Source organism: Phasianus colchicus, chromosome 17, assembly GCF_987193195.1.
Source record: "Phasianus colchicus chromosome 17, bPhaCol1.hap1.1, whole genome shotgun sequence".
Classification (NCBI taxonomy): domain Eukaryota; kingdom Metazoa; phylum Chordata; class Aves; order Galliformes; family Phasianidae; genus Phasianus; species Phasianus colchicus.
In genome coordinates this window covers 10,652,439-10,673,758 of record NC_143452.1, presented here as the reverse complement: position 1 = coordinate 10,673,758, position 21,320 = coordinate 10,652,439, and the positions used below count along the sequence as shown (strand labels likewise).

At 40.8% G+C, this 21,320-nt stretch overlaps 1 protein-coding gene across 4 annotated transcripts; it reads left to right on the top strand.

The window, feature by feature from the left end:
* The first annotated feature begins 18 nt into the window (after positions 1–18).
* Positions 19–20,966, top strand: RPRD1B (regulation of nuclear pre-mRNA domain containing 1B). 4 transcript variants are annotated; one of them, XM_090152448.1, is made up of 7 exons: positions 19–317; positions 1,565–1,694; positions 2,774–2,907; positions 7,723–7,838; positions 9,635–9,761; positions 10,609–10,784; positions 16,843–18,454. In XM_090152448.1, the coding sequence occupies exons 1-7, from the start codon at positions 167–169 to the stop codon at positions 16,891–16,893; spliced, it is 885 nt and encodes a 294-aa protein (XP_090008574.1). In that variant the 5' UTR covers positions 19–166; the 3' UTR covers positions 16,894–18,454. The 4 variants fall into 4 exon arrangements, with proteins under 4 accessions (XP_090008574.1, XP_031444205.1, XP_090008575.1 ...); XM_031588345.2 differs by lacking the exon at positions 16,843–18,454 and adding an exon at positions 18,475–20,966 and having other exon boundaries at positions 20–317; positions 7,729–7,838; XM_090152449.1 differs by lacking the exon at positions 16,843–18,454 and adding an exon at positions 14,300–16,812 and having other exon boundaries at positions 20–317.
* Positions 20,967–21,320: the final 354 nt, after the last annotated feature.

Here is a 21,320-nt window from a genome sequence, read left to right as displayed (position 1 = left end):
GCGGGGCCGCTCGTCCCTTCTGGCGCCCCGTAGACGCTGCCCTTTGACCCCGAGCGGCGGGGTGAGAGGGCGGGCGGCCATCTTGTGGCACCGGGTTGCCGTCGGTGCGGCCGCGTCGCGCCCTCCCCCGGGCGGAGCAGGCCCGGCGCGGGGCCGGCCCGCCGCCATGTCCTCCTTCTCAGAGTCGGCGCTGGAGAAGAAGCTGTCGGAGCTGAGCAACTCCCAGCAGAGCGTGCAGACGCTGTCGCTGTGGCTCATCCACCACCGCAAGCACGCAGGGCCCATCGTCTCCGTCTGGCACCGGGAGCTCCGCAAAGGTGGGCGCGGAGCGGGCCCGTAGCCCGAAGCCCGGGGCTTCCCCTCATCCCGCTCACCTTCACGTCCATCCCCGCTATGGGCCGCCTCCCGTTTGCCTGCCCGGGGCCGGGTCTGTGCGGCTGTGGCCTGAGGCGGTGCTCCCTGGTCCTGGAACCCATGGGGAGAGCAGAACGTGGGCATTTGGGAAGAGGATGGAAGCTTTTGGTTTTGAGCCATGGAACGATTGGGTTGGAAGAGGCCTTACAGTTTATCTGTTTCCAAACTTCTGCTCTAAATAGAGATGCCACCTGCTAAATCGTGGGTTTGGATCTCTCTCTTGCTGAGCTGTACAGAGGCAGTCAGAGTTAAGCAAAGTAAAAGCAGAGATCTGTGAAACTGTTTGTTAGCGCTGTCCAGAAATGCTCTGTACTCTCTGTGCTTAGAGCTGGACTGAAGTTTGCCTTAGGAAGCACCACTGACTTCCCAGAAAGCTTTGCAGTGAGTTTATGGGATTCTGGTGGTGCTCCTGAGGGGAGCTCTGAAAGCAGCTGCTGCCACCTCTGACATCCTGTGTGATGCTGGAGGAACCTCCACAGGCCCATTGGCCCCTTCCATCCAAGATGGGCTTCCAGAGGTCTCAGTGGGACCTGCTGTGAGAACAAGAGCTGTTCTCTCTCTCTACTGCTGTGCTCAGGAGAGCAGCTGCTGCCATGGCTTCTGCCTGTGGTGAAATAGGGTCTGGTGATGCCACAGTGGGAAAAGTTACGGGATAAGTTATTTCAAAATAGCATTGTCTAGGAAAACATCTGACTTTCTGCAATAGTATTCTCCTGCAATTTCATTCAGTTCTGAATTATGTTGCGTACCAGGTTGCTGTGTTTGTTTTTTTTTTTTTTCCTGGAGCTAATGAACAAAAATAATCTTAAAACATTACACATGGGTTAGAGCAGCTCTTTTTAAATTTTCCTAGAATTAAACTTAGTGTTTTCTTCAGAGATGAGGTGTTATGCACAAAAAAAGCTTAAATTCATGTTTGCTTTATGAGTTAGCTAGGGGAAAGCAAAATAAAACACAGAATTAAAGAGATTAAGGACTGCTTGACTTGAAAGCCTCTGATTTGTCATGGTAAAATTGAAATCTTTTTAGGTTTGTTTTTAGGCTAAAAACCTGTAAGTCACTTTGAAAATAATGCTAACGATTTTGGGTCAAAGAATGAGAAATAAATGCAATTTCTTTCTTTCTTTTTTTTTTTTTTTTCCCCTCCCAGCAAAATCAAGTAGGAAACTTACTTTCCTATACTTAGCAAATGATGTCATCCAGAACAGTAAGAGGAAAGGTCCTGAATTTACCAGGGAATTTGAATCTGTTCTTGTGGATGCCTTTTCTCATGTTGCCAGGTATGTTGTTGCATTATGTATTTCTTCAACTTTTCTCGATAGATTTGTGTTCTGGTAATACTAAGTCTAATTAATTGACTTTTTTGAAGCATTGGGAATGTTCCCACCCTGTCTTTAGTAGAGATTGGGTTCAGCCTGCTTTGCACCTAGGAACTGTTTCGTGGTCGTATTTCTCCATGGGGAAGTTTGTATAAAGTTGTGAGGCAACTGATTCACATCCAGACATCTGTGCTTTCTGTGCAGCTCCTGTATGCTTTAAATTGTTACCAGAAGATCTTGAAGTTCTGTTCCATGGGTAGTAAAACTGAACAGTTGCATCTGTTTGCTGAAGCTGCTTAACGAATACCTTTTCTTCATTGCTGGAAGTCTCTGGTATCTCAGGTTGCAGCTTCCTCATCTTCTGGCTTGAGTGTAGTTTCTTTTGTTTTATTGGTTGTTTTAATGGTTATCTGATCATTGGCTTCCTTGCTAGATAAAGGAAGGATTTCATACATAATAGGGAAGGCTTGAGACAGCTGCAGTTCTAGCAAGGATAAACTGTTGCTTAGTTAAGATTTTCTCTAAATAGTGTAATAAGTCTTATTATCTCAGTTAAACAACTTTAATGTTCTGTGTATTTAGTGGTATATTGTTCTGGATGGCTGTCTAACTTTCAGTGTGCTAAATGAGTATGTTTAAGTGCTTAATGAGCCAAACAACCTGCTTTTTAATTGGGATGTTATTGACTGAAACAACTGTTTAAAGTTAACACTCTGAATTGTAAGCATGTCAACTTGAAGGTGTTTTATAACTGTTCTTGGAAGTCCTGAGAGATGTTGGGTTCCTTCCTTGAAAGCTGTTCTTGAAAGCCCATACATTGGGGTGGGAATGTGGGATGCTTTCAGGCAATCTTTGGTTCCAGTAAAAGGGAAAAATTGATCACAAATGTGCTTTACAGAGTTTGTCTTAGACAGTGAGAGAGAATCTCTCCAAATATGTGAGTATTGCCATGGATGCAGGTGCCAGCTTGGAAGATGCTCTCTTAAAATACTCCATATGTTTTTCAGCTGAACAATAATTATTTTCTGATCTTTGAGCAGAGAAGCAGATGAGGGCTGCAAAAAGCCCTTGGAACGATTGCTTAACATCTGGCAAGAAAGAAGTGTGTATGGCAGTGAGTTCATACAACAACTGAAACTTTCTATGGAAGACTCCAATAGTCCCCAAACTAAAGGTAAATGCATGTGCTTTTTGTTGAGTATTTTATTTTTTAAATACAGAGTGATAGTGAGAAGTTAAGCTTTGGGTTGCTGTAGTTGGGTTGTTTTCAGAGTTGGTTGTGGAGATTTGTCAGAATTCTCTTGAGAGGAGTGTGATTCTATAAAACTTGCTGTTCTGGTTTGCAGGTGTGTTGCCCTGTAGCTGTTAGTAAGCCTCCATGTAATTTCTGCCTCTGCACATGCAGGTGGAATGCACCAGGGCTGATGTAAAAACAGGCAGGCAGGATGTAAGGAATTGTTGTGTTCACAACACAAGAGTTTGATGTTGTCCTGCTCTAAATGTCTGTGAGTAGTTGGCTGGGTTATTATGGTGGTTCCTTTTGCATATTTACATTTTATTACAATTTGGCAAGGCCTTTTTAATAAATGAAAGCCAGCATATATTCCCAGAAGCTTGTGTTTTTTTTTCTTATACCAGCTGGAATCATCTGAGGAGAAAGTAATAACTTTCTATAATTTTTTATCATTAGAAAGATGAGAAACTTAGTGTAAAGTTCTTGTATTTACTGTATTTTTATACTGCTTTGACAGATACTGCCTGTTCTGTGGTGTCTGACAGTATTTACTGGGTTTACTGTAATGAGGAGCGGGTGGCAATAGGATGCTTGATCTGTGGAAAGTGAAGGTCATTAAAAATGACAAGTTTTCTGGTCAAGGGAATTTGTTCACTCTGCAGCTGAAGGTGGTGTCAGCATCTTTATATAAGCCAGAGTCAGATTGATGCTTTGACCAAATTTTGCTTGGTTCCTGTAAAGGTATGATGCTTTGTGAGACAGCTTCATTATTAATAAAAGTACTCTTAGGCCATTCTTAGGTGGTAAAAACAAGAAAGGTACATCTAAGCCTTCTGCTGAGGTTGGTAATTCTATGGAATGAACGTGAAGGCATGAGCAAAGTATGTGAAGATGTCTAAGGCTGCAGTTTGGAGGGTTTTCAAGTGCTTCAGGCAAAATTACTGAACGGGTGCTTTAGCAGCTTACAACAAAAGCCTTAACACGTAGTGTCTGCTTTTTTTTTTTTTGGAGCCCTGACCTGACCTTTATTTTGGAGCAGCTGACCTGACCCCAGGGCTTGTCACTTCCATCAGGACCTCCCACACAGGTCTCAATTCTGGGGCTGGGAGGTGGGGAAATGAGTTCTGGGAGGGCTGAGACAGTTATGATCTGGAAGTGGAACAGTTCATTTTGTGTTCTTTCCAGACTGGGCGCGAGGCCTAAGACAACTGTTTGTCAGGAAAGGATGGAACTTAACATTCCTGAGTTCTTTTCAAACCGATTAGCTCCAAACTGTTGATTTCCTAGGTCACCTAGATAAATGTTTCATTTTCTTGGCTAAACAAAATGATACAGTGCATCCAAGAAACACAGCTGTGACTTCCAGGTGAACTGGCAATGAACTGTTGTTCAGTATCATTGGCTGTTAGATGGTATCAATCAGTGCTGCTACTGTTATCTTTTGAACTTCATAGGGTATAGGAAATGGAGCTCTTCCGCAGTGTAAGAGAGCTTTGTGGGAAAGAGTGAAAATGCTGTTGTTCAGTTGGTGAGGACCTTAGTATTTGGCTGGGTACTTGAAGACATAAATATGTGTTTTTTTTATTTGAGAGAACAGCCCAGGCCTCTTCAGAAGTGTGAGTATTGCTGCTTTGTCAGTTCACTATGGTGGATTTTCTCTCTTTTTTAATGAATTTTCATTCCTCAGTTGAAAAAACCCTTGGAGTTCTGAGGTTTCTTTCGTTGTTTTGACTGTCATGTTTTCAGATGCAGCTTCATTATGGTGAGGTCTCATTTCACGTGGGTTGTCTGTAGCCTTTAGATGAGCTGGTGTTTGCCTGGTGTCTGGTAGTCAGTTATCTGTATTGCAGAAGGCTTTGATGTAGTTACTCTATTCAAATTGGTGAATGTAATCAAGATGGACGATGGCTTTTTTTACAGGTGTAATATGTGTCATGACAATGAGAGGTCATAGTCCTCCATAGCCCTTCTGTCTGCCTGCTTTTCTGAGCATCTGGCATAGATGTAGCTCAGAGATGGGTAGTGTCACCATCTTCAGGTTGGTGCAAACTTAAGGCTCTTCAAAAACTTTAACAGCATAAGAACATCTGGTCCTGTAACAAGGAATATGCTTTTGTTCAGCCTAAGGCACGGCAACTTGTGTATGCAGATGATTCTCCACGTTTTTTCATATTGTAGCATGATTGAGTTGCTAGGTGCTGCTTTCTGAAGAGGATGGCTCTGCTCTGGTTGAAGAACACCAGTTGTATTTGGAGTTGTGAAACTTGCCAAAATTAAGGAGACTCCTGTATCAGAGAGGAAAGACATCTTTAAGGTTTACTGGTGAATGTTCCAATGGTGCAACCTACTTCTTGTTACCTTAGTAGCAATGCCTCAGATAGACATTTATTCTTTTTATACTGGGTTGAGATTTTAAAAAATCCAGTCAAATGATTATTTTTAGCAGAGCAAAGTTTTAAATTCCTAGTTATCCTGTTCAGTATGTTCCTATCCTATGTTTAACATAGGATCCACAGTCAGTTTCTCTTTGCTGTGCATATGATCCCGGAGTGAAATCAAAGTAGCATCTTTACCTCTCAAACCAGTCTGCAGGCAATGAGAACAAAGAGGTGGGTGGCCTAGATGGGAAGATCTGCTGCTTTGCCAGCTTGTAGGAAAAGTCTTTCTTTGTCACTGAAGTATTTGATACTGTAAGCTTTCTCGAGCCACAAGAGATGATTTGAAGACTGAAAAGCCAGTTGGTGGAGGAATACCTTTACAATTCTCTCTGGGTTTTCCTGGCATTACAGCTGCAACAAGATCAACAGCAATCTGGAGATTCACTGCAGAGCTGTTATGACAGCAATTGTCAGTTATTTTGGAGGAAAAAGTGCTTTGCTCTTTCTAAGGCTTTTAGGGAACAGTTCAATTTCTGAGCTGCGAAGAAGACCCCAAAGGAAGCAGGAAAACTGAAATCCACTTGAGTAATGGCTTCTGTCGTCTTAATGTTGGTGTCAACAGCAGACTCTTGATTTTCCTGGAAGGATCTTTCCATCTTCCACAGGGATACCCTGATTGTTTCAGAAGCTGTGTGCAATTCACTGCTGTTGTATTCTGATCAGTGTTAGATGCTCTTAGTGCTTTCTCTCTTCTCTTGTTGGATTTGACAGGCTTTTTCATATATGTAGATTGCAGTGGATAGATTACTTCTGACTTCTAGTTTTTTTTTGAAGGCTACCCGGGCAGGGTATGATATAGTTTATGCCTGGCATCCTGTTGTTTCAGGGGTCCCTTTCAACCATATGCTCTTTGTAAATAAGTGTATTTGTTTCTGTTGTGATGAAATGGAGATGGTAATTCCATATTCTCCAGAGAGGTCTTTTACTGCCCATGTTTATCAGTGCTGAAGGGGGAAAAACAAGTGCCACAATCCACACTTGTCATGCTACTCATGCCCAAAATGCTACTGCAAGGCAGCCTGCTTTGCTCCTTTCTCACCTGACCGTGGTGCCCCTTGTCTGCCATGCCCCCATCATGGAATGGCTGCTTTTGGGGCACACCAGCTGGTTGCTGTTACTTAAGACCGTGGGTGTCCATGCACCCGTCTTCTGTAGAGTCTTTTCAGTTAAACTTGTTCAGACAAAATTCAATGGAATGCCAGATCCTCTGTTAGTTGTTACCAAACATAAAACTGTGTCTTGTGGTAGAACAGTTGGCTGCACAGCAGGAGATGTTTTTCAGCAATTTGAATCCCCATTCTCATTCATGTTTTTGCTTCTGTGTGCGCTGTGGTCATTCATTCTTGTATTGATTATGTTGTGTTTATCTTCTGTTGGTTAATTGCTTTATGCTAAGTGCATACAAGTGGTAAATACTGAGGGCTCCAGTGGGGAGGTTTGATTCCATGGATGTTCCCTGGACTCTGTCCTCTGCTTTTTTACAAATGAGCCTGACTTATAAATTGTGGTGGCAAGTCTGAGGAATGGTCTGTCTTCTGAAGGCTCTGTAATTGGATCAAAGGCTGTGTTAAGACTTCTGACTCATTTAATAAACTGTCTTCTCTTTCAAGGCAAGATATGCTATGCTAAGGTTCATTCACCCCACTGTCTTGCTTTATGAAATTATTTCTGAAGTGTTATAGGTTTCCTGCTGGGAGATTGGTTCACGCTCTGCTCATAGCTGCTGCTGCCATCACATCATACTGCAGAGCTTGAGTTTGACAGAGCTGTCCTGGAGTCTGTTGTGATGGAAGAGTGAAAGGTTGAATAACCAGCAGTTACTCAATTGATTGTGGGACTACAGCGAGCGTATGCTTGGTGCCAAAAAGAACTTGAAATTCTTCTGTCCATATGTATCTTAAGATCCATGCATCATTTCTACTGGTAGAAAATCCCTACCAGTATACATAGTATTAACAGGGGAATCCTAGCAGTGTTGAAGACCTGCCATTTAGAGATAAATTAGGGCATTTAGTTGTCTTTCCTTCTTCCAACCTAGGAGGCTCAAATGTGTGCACTGTGCATACTGCGATAGGAAGACTGCAGCCTTGTAGTTTGAGTATGTGCATGTGCAGAGAGCGGTGTGGGTAAAATCAGCCTGTTCTTGCTATTTTGTATGTTACTATTTGGAATATGATGCGAGTGTTAGAGCCTATCTGTGGTCATCCTTCTCTTTAGAGAGGCCTAAGCCTCAGAGCACAAGGTATAGTTTGTTTTGAAGTGGAGATTGCGAATGTGGGCAGATCTGTATCCAAATGAGTTGCTCATGTGTCTTTAGTTGCAGAAGAGAAGAAGTCGTCTTTGAAGCGGACTTTTCAGCAAATACAAGAGGAGGAAGATGATGATTACCCTGGGAGCTACTCACCCCAGGACCCCAGCGCTGGGCCACTGCTGGTAGGTGGGAAGGGGTGGGAGTGGGAGAAGTTCTGCAGGTCTCCTCCCGTGTGGTCCCACCACAAGGTGGAGCTCCCAACAAGTAAAATGCATTGGATGGGGAAGTTCAATTGGGGGTTGAAATGTCAACGTGAAATAGAACAGATTCTTTTTTCGTGTTTAAACACTGTGCCAATTCTAAATGATTTCAAGTAGTCCAAACTACCTGAATATTCTGAATATTGATACCAGTAAAGAATCACAAAGGACTGCTAGAAGAACAAACTATATTTTAAATCTTTCTAAAATCAACGTGTAATCTCTTAAACCTAATGCTTTAACACTAGCAGAACTAGGTTTTTTGTTTTTTTAATTGGTAGGACATATCTCCAGTTTTTTATGAAAAAGCTCAAACTTTGCCAGGTTTCATGAGAGTTGGTTAGGAAAATCTGGTGGTTTTTTTTGAGGCTGATATGTAAGGGGTGTGGAAACAATAGGAATGAAATAGAGGATTGTTCTAACCATTTAAGGCTACAAAATACACAATGGATTAACATATGTTCATTTGAAAAGGATACAAAAAATTACGCTATCCATCTGGTAGAGTGTAAACTTTGAAACATAAAAATAAATCACAGTTGTCAAAGAAATAAGTGAGGTGGCTTTCTTTGCTGTTTTTAGCTCCAGAGGCCTCGCAAATTTTGGTTTCTCTTGATGATAAATATTCCTTGTTACTGTTGGATTTCATTAGTAGTTTCCAAAGAAGTTATAACTATTAAGCAATAAGCTTTTTTTTTCCAGATAAAATGGTAAGACTTTCATAAGTACTTATTTAAAAGTTTTCAGTGCTTTTACCAGTTTTCTAACTATTGAAATGCTGCTTAAATATCAATGTTATTTCCAGGGCAAGCATTGTAGTTACAAAACTTGTATTAAGAAAAGAAATGAAATGCTTTTTCTTTCTACTTATGAAGTCTCCCTTCCTCCTTCCGCTCTCTGGAGCTATATAGGGTAGGGACATTGGGTCAGCAGAGCTATTCTCTAGGCTGTTCTCATCCACATTATTTTTAAACTAGGATATCTTTTGAGTGTATTCATCTAAGCTGATGTATTTTTCTCAATGTTAAAACAGTTGAGAGGTGAAGCCGAAGGGATACAGTGAAGTGCAGTGTGAGTGCCTTGCACTTCCAAAGAGCTCGTTTTCCTAACTGAGGATAGCAGTGTCTTAGCAAAATCAGGGTGGTGTGAACTTTACTTTAACTTTGCTACATCTATTGGTTACCTACCAGAAGTTTAGGAAATTTCAAAAAGTGTAACTATGGAAATATGAAGCTCTTTTGTTTACACTGATAGAAGGGGCTTTGTCTGTTTGCATGTCGGAATGCACCTGTGGAATTCAACAGCAGAGTGCAAATGTGCTCCTGCCAGTTTAAGAGAAGGCATCAGAAAGATGTTCAGGAACAGCCCAAATCTGATGCCATGCAAAGGGCAGGTGGTTGTTCCTCAGACTGGTGTGTGGTGTACTTCTAGGCTTTGGCTCAAGCAATCACTTATCTTAATTGGAATGGTAAGTTTTCTGCTGTGGAGTCTTGAAGATGATGATCCTACTCTAATTGTGCATAAACCAGCTCAATGCTGGAGTACTGTAAATTCAATGGATACCTCCTGTGTTAGGAAGCAACTGTTTAAAGGTTACTTGCAAAAAATATTCTGGAAGTGGTTCCTTTTAAGTAGGTGATTTCAGATGGGAGAGGACACATCCATAGGACGTGGCAGGGAAGTTACATTCGTTTAATGTGAGCTAACTTGTCTTGTAGACAGAGGATTTGATCAAAGCTCTGCAGGACCTGGAGAATGCAGCATCAGGAGATGCAACAGTGCGGCAAAAAATTGCCTCCCTGCCTCAGGAAGTTCAGGATGTTTCATTACTGGAGAAAATTACAGGTATGAAACTGGAAGATAAAAGAAACTTGGTCCAAAAAAAACCCCTTAAGATATTTACATATAACGTTCATTTGTAAATAATCATGATGCACGAGGGTGAGTTTCTGCTTTTGTGACCTTGTTTTGTTGTTCTTGGCATTTTGATAGAATGTAAAGGAAATAGGGCTAGAGTTCTCAAACGGATGATTGATTTTTGAGCACCTTGACCATTACATACCTTTGAGCTTTATCAGAATTGTCCTGGGTAAACATGTACACATTGATTGCTATGGAAAAGGAAACTCTCATAAGTCTTTCACTGTTTATTTAAACTGAGTTTGTGCAATTGTTTTTAAGTGGTAATTTGAAACCTGTTAGACTTTTGTTCTTGGAAGTAGTTTAATTTATAACTCCTTATGAGCAGTTGCTTAATCATTTCTTTGAAAGATACTCTTGCTATGTCCAGCTGTGAAGAATGGTGATTCATGTGATTTCTTATATTGGTAATTAGGACTTTTTCATAGAGTATTAAATGCACACCATCTAATTTGTTCAGCTAAGTCCTAGCAGTACAGCCTGAAGTATCAGTTGAATTAACCTGGTTATACGACTCCTTCCCATATTGTTAGCATCTCTGCAAGAACAAAATGTAGTCAATCCCATCAGTTGCTGGAAAAACACCATTCTTGGGTCTCTAGCCCTGCCTACTTGCTTCATGTCCTCTGCAGTTAGAATTGTTTTCATACCGAGCCAGAGGTATCTTTATGAATGACACATTGATGCCCACACACATAGTGAATTGCAGCCCTTCTAGCAGAAATCAGTCATCTAGAGGACCAAGCTTAAAACCAAACACTCCTGCTTGCAGACAAAGAGGCGGCTGAGCGCCTTTCCAAGACCGTGGACGAGGCATGCCTGTTGCTGGCTGAGTACAACGGGAGGCTGGCAGCAGAGCTGGAGGACCGGCGCCAGCTGGCACGCATGCTGATCGAGTACACGCAGAATCAGAAGGACGTACTGACGGAGAAAGAGAAGAAGCTAGAAGTGAGTACTGATGGACCCGGAGCTGGCGTGCTGGTTGTCTCACCAAATGCTCCCACTTGACTCCAGATGTGTGTGTTTATCTGAAAGATGATGGCTGTAGGTGGTGTTTTCGTTTAGAGTAAAACAGGGAGAGGAATGGTATAAAAACTCTGGAGAAAACAAATTGAGTTTGATATTTTAACTACATGTTGGCTTTGGAAGGCCCATCGCTTGATGGTTTTTAAAGAAATATAGGTACATTTAACAAACTTCTTCAGATATGCTCATTTTTCTAAGTGCAGTCTCCATTGACAAAAAGTCAAGCTCCCTCTGGCATAGCCAGCTGTATTTTTAGTTGGTTGGTAGCTTGCTTTTTTTTATTTCCTTTTTTTTCTTATGACTGGGTGCTTCATCCGTCTTCTAACCTCTACCCAATAGAGATGCAGTTTAAGCAAAATCTTCTGGCATCCATCCTTTAACAGCTGTTTTTACCTACAGCTTCAATAGCAGAGTACAAATTGGGCTGACACCAAAAGCTGAAGACTTGCTTTTCCTGCCATAGCTCTCTTGAGCAAGGAGGGCATGAAACTGAAAATGGGACCACTCTGGCAGGACCTCAGCATCAGCCATGAGCCCATGGCAAGTGCACAGGCTGCAGCAGACAGCCGTTTATCTGAAGTGCTCTTCCTCGGAGAAGTTTTTAGCAGTGCACCTTGGGACTAGTATGGAAGTTTAATTAATGATTTTGGTTGTATGTCACTCTGCCATCTGTTAAACTGCCCCTTGGCGGCACATTAAGGGCTTCCTCTACACTGTCGGCTGCTGATTATTATGAACAGCTGCTGCTGGGTGGGACATGAGTTGCTGTAGAGGACAAAGTCTTCTGGAAGGAGACTATGCTGTAGCAATTGCAAGTTCTGTTTACCGTGATGACAAACCTAATTTTCTGACAGCTAGGCAACATTGTTCTGAGGTAAACTTCATTTCAAATGTATTCTTTGTCATGTGTGTTTATATTGGAGTTTCTAAATGTCTTGTGATTGTGAAAAGTCTTGCTCTGGCAAAGCAACGTGTCTCTAAATCAGCCAGGCAAGTGCAGCTAGTTGATTCTGTTAGCTTGTTTAGCTTGAATTTCTTCAAATGTAACATCTGTCTTATGACTGAGACATTAAAAAGCACTTTCAAACACAAATATGAAAGATGCCATAACAACAAATTATTTCTGGCGCAGATTGGCTAAATGCTAGTGGAAATTTTGGGTCAGGTTTTTCCTTGCTGAAAGAATGAATCTTGTCCAGTAGAACATATATTTAAAAAAAAAAATTCAATATGATACATTGCTATTTATTTTTTTTTTAAGGCAAATGGCAAACTGTTGCACAGCAATGTTTTCAAGAAATGGAGGAACAGTTCATACACTTGGGTCTGCTTGAGACAGCATTAAGGTCTCTAATGCACTGACTGAAACGTTATTCCAGTTGTGGTTTTTTGTTGTGGTTTGATGCTGTTGAGGACCATTATTTGAAAGCTAACTCTGGCAGAGACACAAAGTAAATTAAATTGGAAATTGAAGGTTAAGCAGCTCAGTGAGTGAGCTACTTTGATAGGAATAATCCTGTGGGGTAGCAGGATGGGTTGTTTGTACGCTGTTAAAAGTAAACATGTTTTTAATACATCAGAAACTCAAGAATGATTTTAATCACTGATTAGGATCGTCTTTGTCCTTCTGCCAAAATAAGGTGGTCTTGGCACTATAAAAGTCTAAAATTAGTTGTAGGAGATGCTGCTTGTTGATATTTATTTAACATGAAGGCACAATTTGTGCTCGCCTCAAATCTTAGCTGGGGATATTGCCTGATGAAAGCACCCCATTGTTCCTGAGTTGTGGAGGGTTAATCAATAATGGAAGTTGTTGATTACAGATGAGGCCGTATCTGCTTATCAGGTTCGTTTGATGTTCTCACAGTACCACTTGATAAGGGCCTGGTTTTTCTTTGTAGTGCTAACGAACATTTTAGTGGAAATATCTGAAATACTTGCGGCTGTTAGGAAGAACTGTAAGGAAAACAAAACATTTTCTTAAACAAAGGCTGAAATGAGGAAACTGAAAACAATCTGATTTTAAATTTCTTATTGAATGATTTGTGCTCTCGAGTTACCTTTCCCAGAATCCTTGACTGTGAGCTTTGACTCTTGTGAAGTAAATTTGTTGACTCTCAAATGAGAAGGTGTTCCTAGATAGAAGGCAGACCGTTCATGTCGTGATCCTAATCTAGTCAAGGATATCAGTGGAGGAATGGGGTTTCTGGTGTTAGTGTGACTCAGTATTATTTCAAAATATGTGAATATATGATTCAAGAATCACAGTGGAGATTTGCCATGTTTTACTTGCAATGTAATGTCTTTCACTAAGATTGTAATGAAAATAGATAATTCTTCTGTATTGAAAAGCAGCTTTTTTGAGGTCTGAAGAGCTACACTTTAATGACCCTATTAATGCTATCCCTTGTGAAGCACAACAAATTCTCAAAACATACAAACTGGGTATATTTATGCCTGAAGGGCTAATGCACAAAATCCTGTGTGATGCCAAAACCCCGGGATGCAGAGCTCTTGTCATCAGCTGCAGAAAAGCTGTTACCAAGGGGCAGTGTGCTGAGAAAGATGGCCTTGGGCAATGAATTACCCTTCAGCACAGGTGAGGTCTGGCATGAGTAAGGATTGAAAAAACAGTGCTGAGAAATGCTGGTAATTGGAAGGGAGAAAGGCAGCACAGAGCCTGGAGATCGCAGCACACGGACAAACTGCTTTTAAGAGAGCAATTTCCAGGGTGCAGTTGAAAAATTGAAAGCCTAACAATTAGGGCTGCTTTATTTGGAAAAAAAAAAAAAGAAAGAAAGAAAAAAGATTGTGGTGGTTTGATTCTAGCCTAAAAGCAGTTACAAGGACAGCAAGGAAGAATTTCTTTAATTCTGGCAGCACGCTGCAGAGCGAAAGCAGCTGGACCAACACTGATGTCAAACAGCCTATTACAAGGCATGTAATTTTAAGCACAAATATTCCTGTAGGTTAATTTACTGAATGCTATGGTGGGTTCTGTCATTCAATATCTAAACACTGAATTTCACTTTAAATAGTGCTTCTCCTCAGCCAGGAATCACGGGCCTGATACTGCAGTTACTGCCTGCCCTCACTCACTGTGCAGTTTTCAGATCTGTTGAGCCTTTGGTGCATTTTTTCCCCCAAAATCTCTGGTCTTTTGCTTTCATATATCTGATTTACCTATGGCATGTCTAAACAGAGACCGAAGGCTCTTAGTCGCTTTCTGAATTCTCATTAATGCTTAACTAGATGCTTTGCAGAAGTTACAGTTGATGTGATGGCATACAATATGGGTGCACCAAGCTGCTTGGAAGGATTTCCTATCACGTCAATACCAGCCAGTCTGGTAATGTTCTAGCAAGGTTTATTCTGAATGAAACGCTTCCATCAGGTTTATTCAGTGGTGTTTAATTCTGATTTCATGTTTATTTCAGGGACTAAACATCCAATTCACTTGGACGGTGTGGATGTAGAATTCTGCGTACTGAGAAGGAATACTGATTAGCAAAGGCATTCATGTGGCACAGTGCCAGTTTTTTTCTGTCTCAAAGTCCTGCTTACAGCAAAGATCTCATTATTTTGCCTAAAAAAGGCAAATAGAATCCAGATACTGTTAATCTTAATGAAAACCTACTCTGGAGCATGGCAATTAGCTAGATGCATGGAGTCCAAACTAAGATCTCAGCAAGCAGTGATTTCTTGTAAGTGCACTTCAATTCTTGTGGATTTTTATGGAGTAGATGGATGTTATACAAGAATCTGCAATATGCAGTTTTGAAGCTTGTCATGTAAGGTAGCTAAATGAAAAACATGTCTATAAAAGTTGCTTCCAGTTCTGTAATGCAGAACATGACCACCACTTGGTCTGTGGGGAGAAAGGAAAACCACTGAGCCTGGAAGGAGGTTACGTGTCCCTGTTTACACGTGTCCTGAGCAGAGCTGAGGTGTGCTCCTGAATATGGCAAATGATAAATCCATATAAATATGCTCCGTGCTTCCTGTGAAGGTAGGAGGATCCAGGGCTGTATCTCGCTGGTAGCATCTCTTCCATGTTGCAGCAGGCCTTCAGAACTCTAGGACAGTGGTGGCTGCAGCTGAACCTCTTGGAGACATTCCCTCCTGCTGTGCTGTGCCTCTGCAGCTCCCATTGCCCCTGCACTGCTGTTCAGCCTCTGTGGTCCTTCAGTGCACTGTGGGCAGTTGGCACGCCTCAGTACCAGAGCAGATGGGAAGTGTGAAGCACACACGAGGCAGTTCTCTAATGTGGTCAGTGCTGCGTATCTGATCTGCCCAGTGAGAGTCCATCTCTTCTAGGAAATCTTAATTCCTGGATTACTCCCTTAGAACATTGCTTCCATTCCTGAACAGCGTTCTGAGCCAGTGTTTGTATTTGAGGCTGGTACTGCTTCTTCCCTGTGGGTCTTTTTGTATTCTTGGCTTTTTTTCCCGTATTTTTTTTTTTAACAGGTAGGATTTAGGCCTTACTGCTTTAACCAGAACTTTTGTGTGGGCTAGTTAACACCTTCATTAGCCTACTAATAAGGTAAAGTAAGATTATTGAGAATTGGGATAACAAGCAAAGGCATTTCAAAGATTCTTGCTCTCATAAATAGTTACTTAAAAAGAAAATCAGACTCAAACTGTATCTACTAAAAAAAAAAAAATGTAATCACACAATGTCTTCAGCCTGAAAGTAGAGTATTGTCATCTAGACTGTCCACCAGGACTGTCCTGTTCCTCCTGCTCTGCTACTTTCAGGGCACAACTGACGTTAGTCTTCCAGGAGGTAGACATTGGGTTTATCTGCTTTTACAGTATTCTTGTACATGGATCTAGGCAATTCAGGCAGCACGGGAGATCTCTTCTTGGCTTATACTTAGAATTTGTGCTTTCTACACCACTTAATAAACTTGGATGATTTGTTTGCTCCCTTGCTATTCTTGATTCTTTTTTTTTTCTATCTTTAATAAGAGTTGCTACAGGGGGGAAAAATCTGCTGGTATTCTTTCTTGATAGTTTGTCATTCTCGAGAAAGTGCTGCCTTTTCTTGGCTTGGTATCCATCATTCCCTTCTGAATTGCAATTGTATTATTTTTGATCTTTCATTTATTTATTTTTAATTCTTCTGCCCTATCACCTCCCTGCTCCCCATTCTTCCCCCCAAAACATCACTCTAAATCCAGCCTCCTCTACATTCATTCTGTAAGCATTTGGAAGACAAGAATTCTTGCTGTCTCTACCAAATGTACAGGAGATGGCATTCTGGTGTGACCCCATCTCACCTGAATTGTGAAGTCCCAGTCTTGAGCAGAATACAGTTTTCAGTCTCTTTCTTTTCCCAGTGTTGGCTTCTGTTGGCTTTCTCTTGGAGAAATGTGTTAGAAGGAATTCAGTGCTTCGAGGGCTTTCATCTTTATCTGCTTTTCCTCTGTGTTCATGCTTAAAAATCTGTTGGCTTTTTTCTGGTATTTTTTTTGTCCTCATAGTTCTATTTTCTTGCCTCTTTTCCCTATTGAAATATTTCCTGGAGTGGCAGGACTGGGGATGTTGGGTGCATTCTTATTTTAATCCTGAGTTGTATTCCATGAAATGAAACCAAACCAAAACCTAGCAGCCCTAAATGAATGAGCACACCTTTCCTTGAGTGGCTTTTTTGTTATTATTGCTGTTCCCCTCTGGACCTGTGAACAGTGCACTTCATGTATCTGGTAGAGCTCTGAATTTAATTACATCAGTGTATTAACCCATGCATGCTAGCAGAATTGTTACATTAACTCCCTGAGTCTTGTAAAAGAATGTAAGTTTGAAAGGTGTTAAAGGACCCTCTAGTTTGGGGCTGGCTGGAAATTTATGGAATATATTTATAGAAGGTGTTTCAAGTGTATTCTGAGTTGTTATAATCAGTTCTGCTGCTCTCACTATTCTAATTCAAAGTAATGAAAGAGAGAATGTAAACTCATTGCTTGTAACCCTGCAGGAACTGCTCGCTTTGATATTTGGAGAAGGTGAAGAGAATTTCCATCATTGAGAAGGTTAGAAAGATTGGATTAAAGTTGTAAACCCTTCAGAAACATATTTTGATTTAATGTGCACTAGTTCCATTTGATCTTCAAAGGCAAACTTCTGTTCTCTGGTAAATTGTTCTCTTTGCCAAGTAATTAAGAAATGTATATTAATGATACGACGGGCTTTATGGAAGCCTATTGCACATAATTCTTCCAATTCCATTTTGGAGATGCTTCCCCCCACTGACACACATAATTAGGTAAAAATTAGTGCATTCCAGAAGAAATTATGTAATGCTGTTTTTTATTTAAACAGCTGTTTTTTGTGATGCTAAATATTTACGTAACAGTCACAGAACTTTGAAAATAATACAAACATAAACCCTTAAATAAGATTTCTGTGCAAGATAACTTGAGCGTGTGTTGGTCTGCTCTTAAACATACCGAGGTAAGGATCTTTCAGCATCAGGGATCCAGCTCTTGTCTTCTCATAATGAAGTTCTGATCGCCGCTACCTGCTTTGGTTTGGACTGTAGAGACATCTGAGGATGGTAAATACTGCATAGAATCACAGAACATCCTGGGTTGGAAGGGACCTGCGTGGATCGGAGTCCCACCACATGGCTCCACTCAGAGCACCCACCCTGTGCCTGAGAGCAGCACAGCTGTGGTTGCCTATCTCTTATCTGACAAGATCTCTCAGCAAGGCCTTTCCACTCCCACAGGAGTCAACAATTCCTAATTTAGTACCATCTGCAAACTTGCTTAGTCTGCATTAGTCCTGTGGCTGGATTGTTTATAAAAACATTGAGGAGAACTGTCCATAAAATGGAATTTTCACACTCTATCCAAAACTCATTTGTGGGAAAACTACTTGCAAGCTGCTGCTTCGGGGAAATTTAACTCACTGCTCTTCTCCTTTTGCTGTAATTAAATTCTGAAAATGTTGGCAGCTACCTTTTGCTTGATTTCAATCCAGTATGAACAAACTTTTGTCTGATTTATATTTAGTGATCACTTGTGTTCTGTGCTCACGTGTCAGTCTAATGTTACAGCTGCTGGGGTTGCTAACGTGTTGTCTATCTTATAACAAGGAGTCTCTATTTCATAACCAAAATTCATCAAGTTGGGGTAGGAGGAAGAGCATTTCAGCAGACGAGTAATACCTGTGGTGTTCCTCAGCCTGCTGCCTTTGTCAGTGGGATGTGCCTGAAGAATGGTATGTCAGTTTCCTCCTTGGGGTCTGCACAAATCCAGTTGTCTGGAGAAGAACATAGGGTTAGAGCAACTATATAGTGACAGTTCTGACAAATATTCTACCAGGTCTCAGTGGCTGTGGGGACATTTACATAACTTCTGCTCAGGTATCATGGCAGGATCAGTGGCTCTGAGATGCTGAAGGTTGTGGATTTCCTGTTAGTGTAGGTTGTGAGTCTGGGTGCAGATCTCTGCAAGCATGCAGTAGCTGCACAGAGAACCAATACCTTGCCACCTTTTCCCAGAATCTTCACTTAAAAATAAAAATAAAAAAAAATCCTGGCTTAACTAAAAGCTCTGTATGTTAACCCGTGTTTGATGTTTGGTCTCTTGTCTCTTTCCCTCAGGAATACAAACAGAAGCTCGCTCGGGTAACCCAGGTCCGCAAGGAGCTGAAATCTCACATCCAGAGCCTTCCAGATCTGTCACTGCTGCCCAATGTCACAGGAGGTCTGGCACCTCTGCCGTCTGCTGGTGACCTGTTTTCAACAGACTAGAACAAATGGTGTCCCCTAGTTTCCATTATTACCAGCAAAAGTAAGAAGACTGTTGACTGGAAATCCAGTCTTCCCAGATGTACAGTAGGAAAGAACTTTCAGACCCTGCTTTCAACCTCTTGGCTGCTCATGCTCACCCTCTTTCTGTGTACACTGGCTCACAAGGAGGGCAGGATAAAGAGCGAGTTTTTGTGAGCTCTTAAGGGAGTGGGGATAGTCCGTATAAGCAATCTTCTCTCATAATTTTTCCTTACTCTTTAGTTTGTTTGCTCTTAGCACTTGTTACCCCACGAAAGTCATGAGAATCGTGTACATATATATCTGGAAAGTGTTCAAAGAAAGGCTGACTGTATGACATTTTCCTCTGTAAAACTATTGTGTTATTTCAGAATGTCTTGCCTGTTTTTGCTGGGTCTCTGAACCTCGTATCTGAAAGCAGTAGTGGCTAGTGGGCTGTGTAGGGGTGCGTGCATGCGTGTCTGCAGGTACTATATCATGTCAGTGAAGGACAAAGGCACCTACTGAACAATGGCACAAATATTTTAAATCTACAGTTCCTCATGCTGTTGTAGGCCTCACATAAAAAATAGTTCTTATTTGGCATGAACATAAATTGAAACTCACCACAGGCAATAAAAATAAACAGCTTTTCTTTGTGAATTAGAGAGCTTCATAATTTAAGCTCTGCTGAGCCATGCAGAACTGGATATTACCTAAACGAGAGTGGAAGTAAATTTTGTTCTAGCTACCTTAGATTTATACTATATTTTTCCTCTTCATTATACAAAATAAACGATCACAGAAGCTTTGCTTTAACTGAGAGGCTGGAATGGTGGATTGTAACTGGTCGTATCCCAGTGGCAGATCTGCTCTGAAGGTTGTCATGCTGAAAGCATTCTATGAATTCTCCCTGTAGCTTTAGTCAAGTTATTTGATGAACAGAAGTTAAATGTGATATAAACATTTTTTTAATCTAGAAAGTAGACCCATATACACATCCAGTATGCACATGTGCTATATCTATGCATGTAGGTATTAGAAGGATGTTACTTGGTTTTGTATCACAGATTGTGAGTTGATTTTATTATTGGGGGGAAAAATTAGAATACTCTTTAATTTGCTAGCTAATGTTTTAGCTGCCATGGATGTCCTTAGATTTCAGTTTATGTGTTAGGTCTATCAAGCTGGACTCTCATCACTGAAAACCATTCCTATTTGGGAAAATTCTGTTTAAATCTAATATCTCTCTCTATAGAACACCTGAAGTTTCTGGAAACACTCGGTCTGACAACACAGGCTCTGTCACAGAGAGGCTGAAATTAGTTACCTTGATGTGCTGTGTTTGTGCCTCGCTATAGTCTTAAGCTGCAGTTATCAAAGACATGAGAAGATACCTATAGAAATGCAAATCTTGGTCTGCATTCTCATTAATTTATTTTGTGGAGTATTCAGTAGTTTATTTGCATTCAGTTAAATAACACGACGTTTTTGGTCCTTTAGTTGTTGAAAAGCTCATGTGCTTTTCTTACTGACGCTTCACTTTTCTTTTTTTTTGTAAAAAGGAAATTTCTTGCACCCATATTGCCCAGCCAAGAAATGTGCTTTCTTTTTCATTTACAGGAAATGTTACAATGGCAGAGAATTTTTTTTTTCCATGAATTGGTTTGATCTTGCAACCATTTGTGGACCAAGTGACACTTACATAAAGCACCCAATTCTTTCTGCTTTTGCCAAAAAATTAAAAAGGAAAAAAATAAAATCAAGGGAAACAAAACGAGCCACCAAAGCTCTGAATCCCAAACCGGAAGATGAATTTCTATCCTGCCTCAGCTCATGGAGTTACCCTGATGTTGCTTTAACCAGTAATTGCTCTGACCATGGATTGAACGTGTATCCATTGTAATGGAAAACAAAAGATCAAAATTGTCATAAAAAAAAAAAAATGATAGAGATGTGTTGCCATCTCATGCTGTTGTTTTGGGCAGATCTCGTGTGAGAAAGTGGTATGTCTGTCTTTTTTTATTATTGAAATGTTTTGACTTTTTTTTTTCCAAGTGTGCGTGTGTTTTATTTTGCTTAATTTAAATGAAGTCTCATGGGTTTTACTTTTGTTTTACTTTTTGGGCTTTTGGGCAAAGGGCATCTGGTGAACTGAGTAACGTTCTCTCAAGGTTAAACAGATTTCCCCAAGGTGTGTCTCTCTCTTTTTTTTTTTTAATGCTAAAATCTGTATATTAATTGTTTTAGGAATTAATTTAGACATATAGGCTGCCATTTGTGACAGCAGTATATTCTGAAATGTCTCATAGATTATATTTTTGAATAAAGAGGGTGTCGTTGAATAGTGGTGGCTTTACTTATTTTATTCACAGTGCAGGTGCTGCTCGGACACACTGTGGGTTTTGCTTTGGTGTTTTTACCCTCTGTATTTAAAAGGCAGAGACTGCTGAACGGTCCTTATGGCTGAGTTTGAAGATGTGACCATTATTTTGACCAATCAAACTGTAATCTGTGTTTTCTAACAGTACGTACACCGAATGGATACGCAGCATTCTTAGTTCATTGCTGCAACAAAAGTTAAATGCATTCCTCAGAAGTAACCTCTGACGTGATGAGCACAAGGCATTGAATACTGGCTTCCTAACTCCTCGTACATTAATTCAGGTTATATGGAGGACAAGTAAATAATTAAGTTT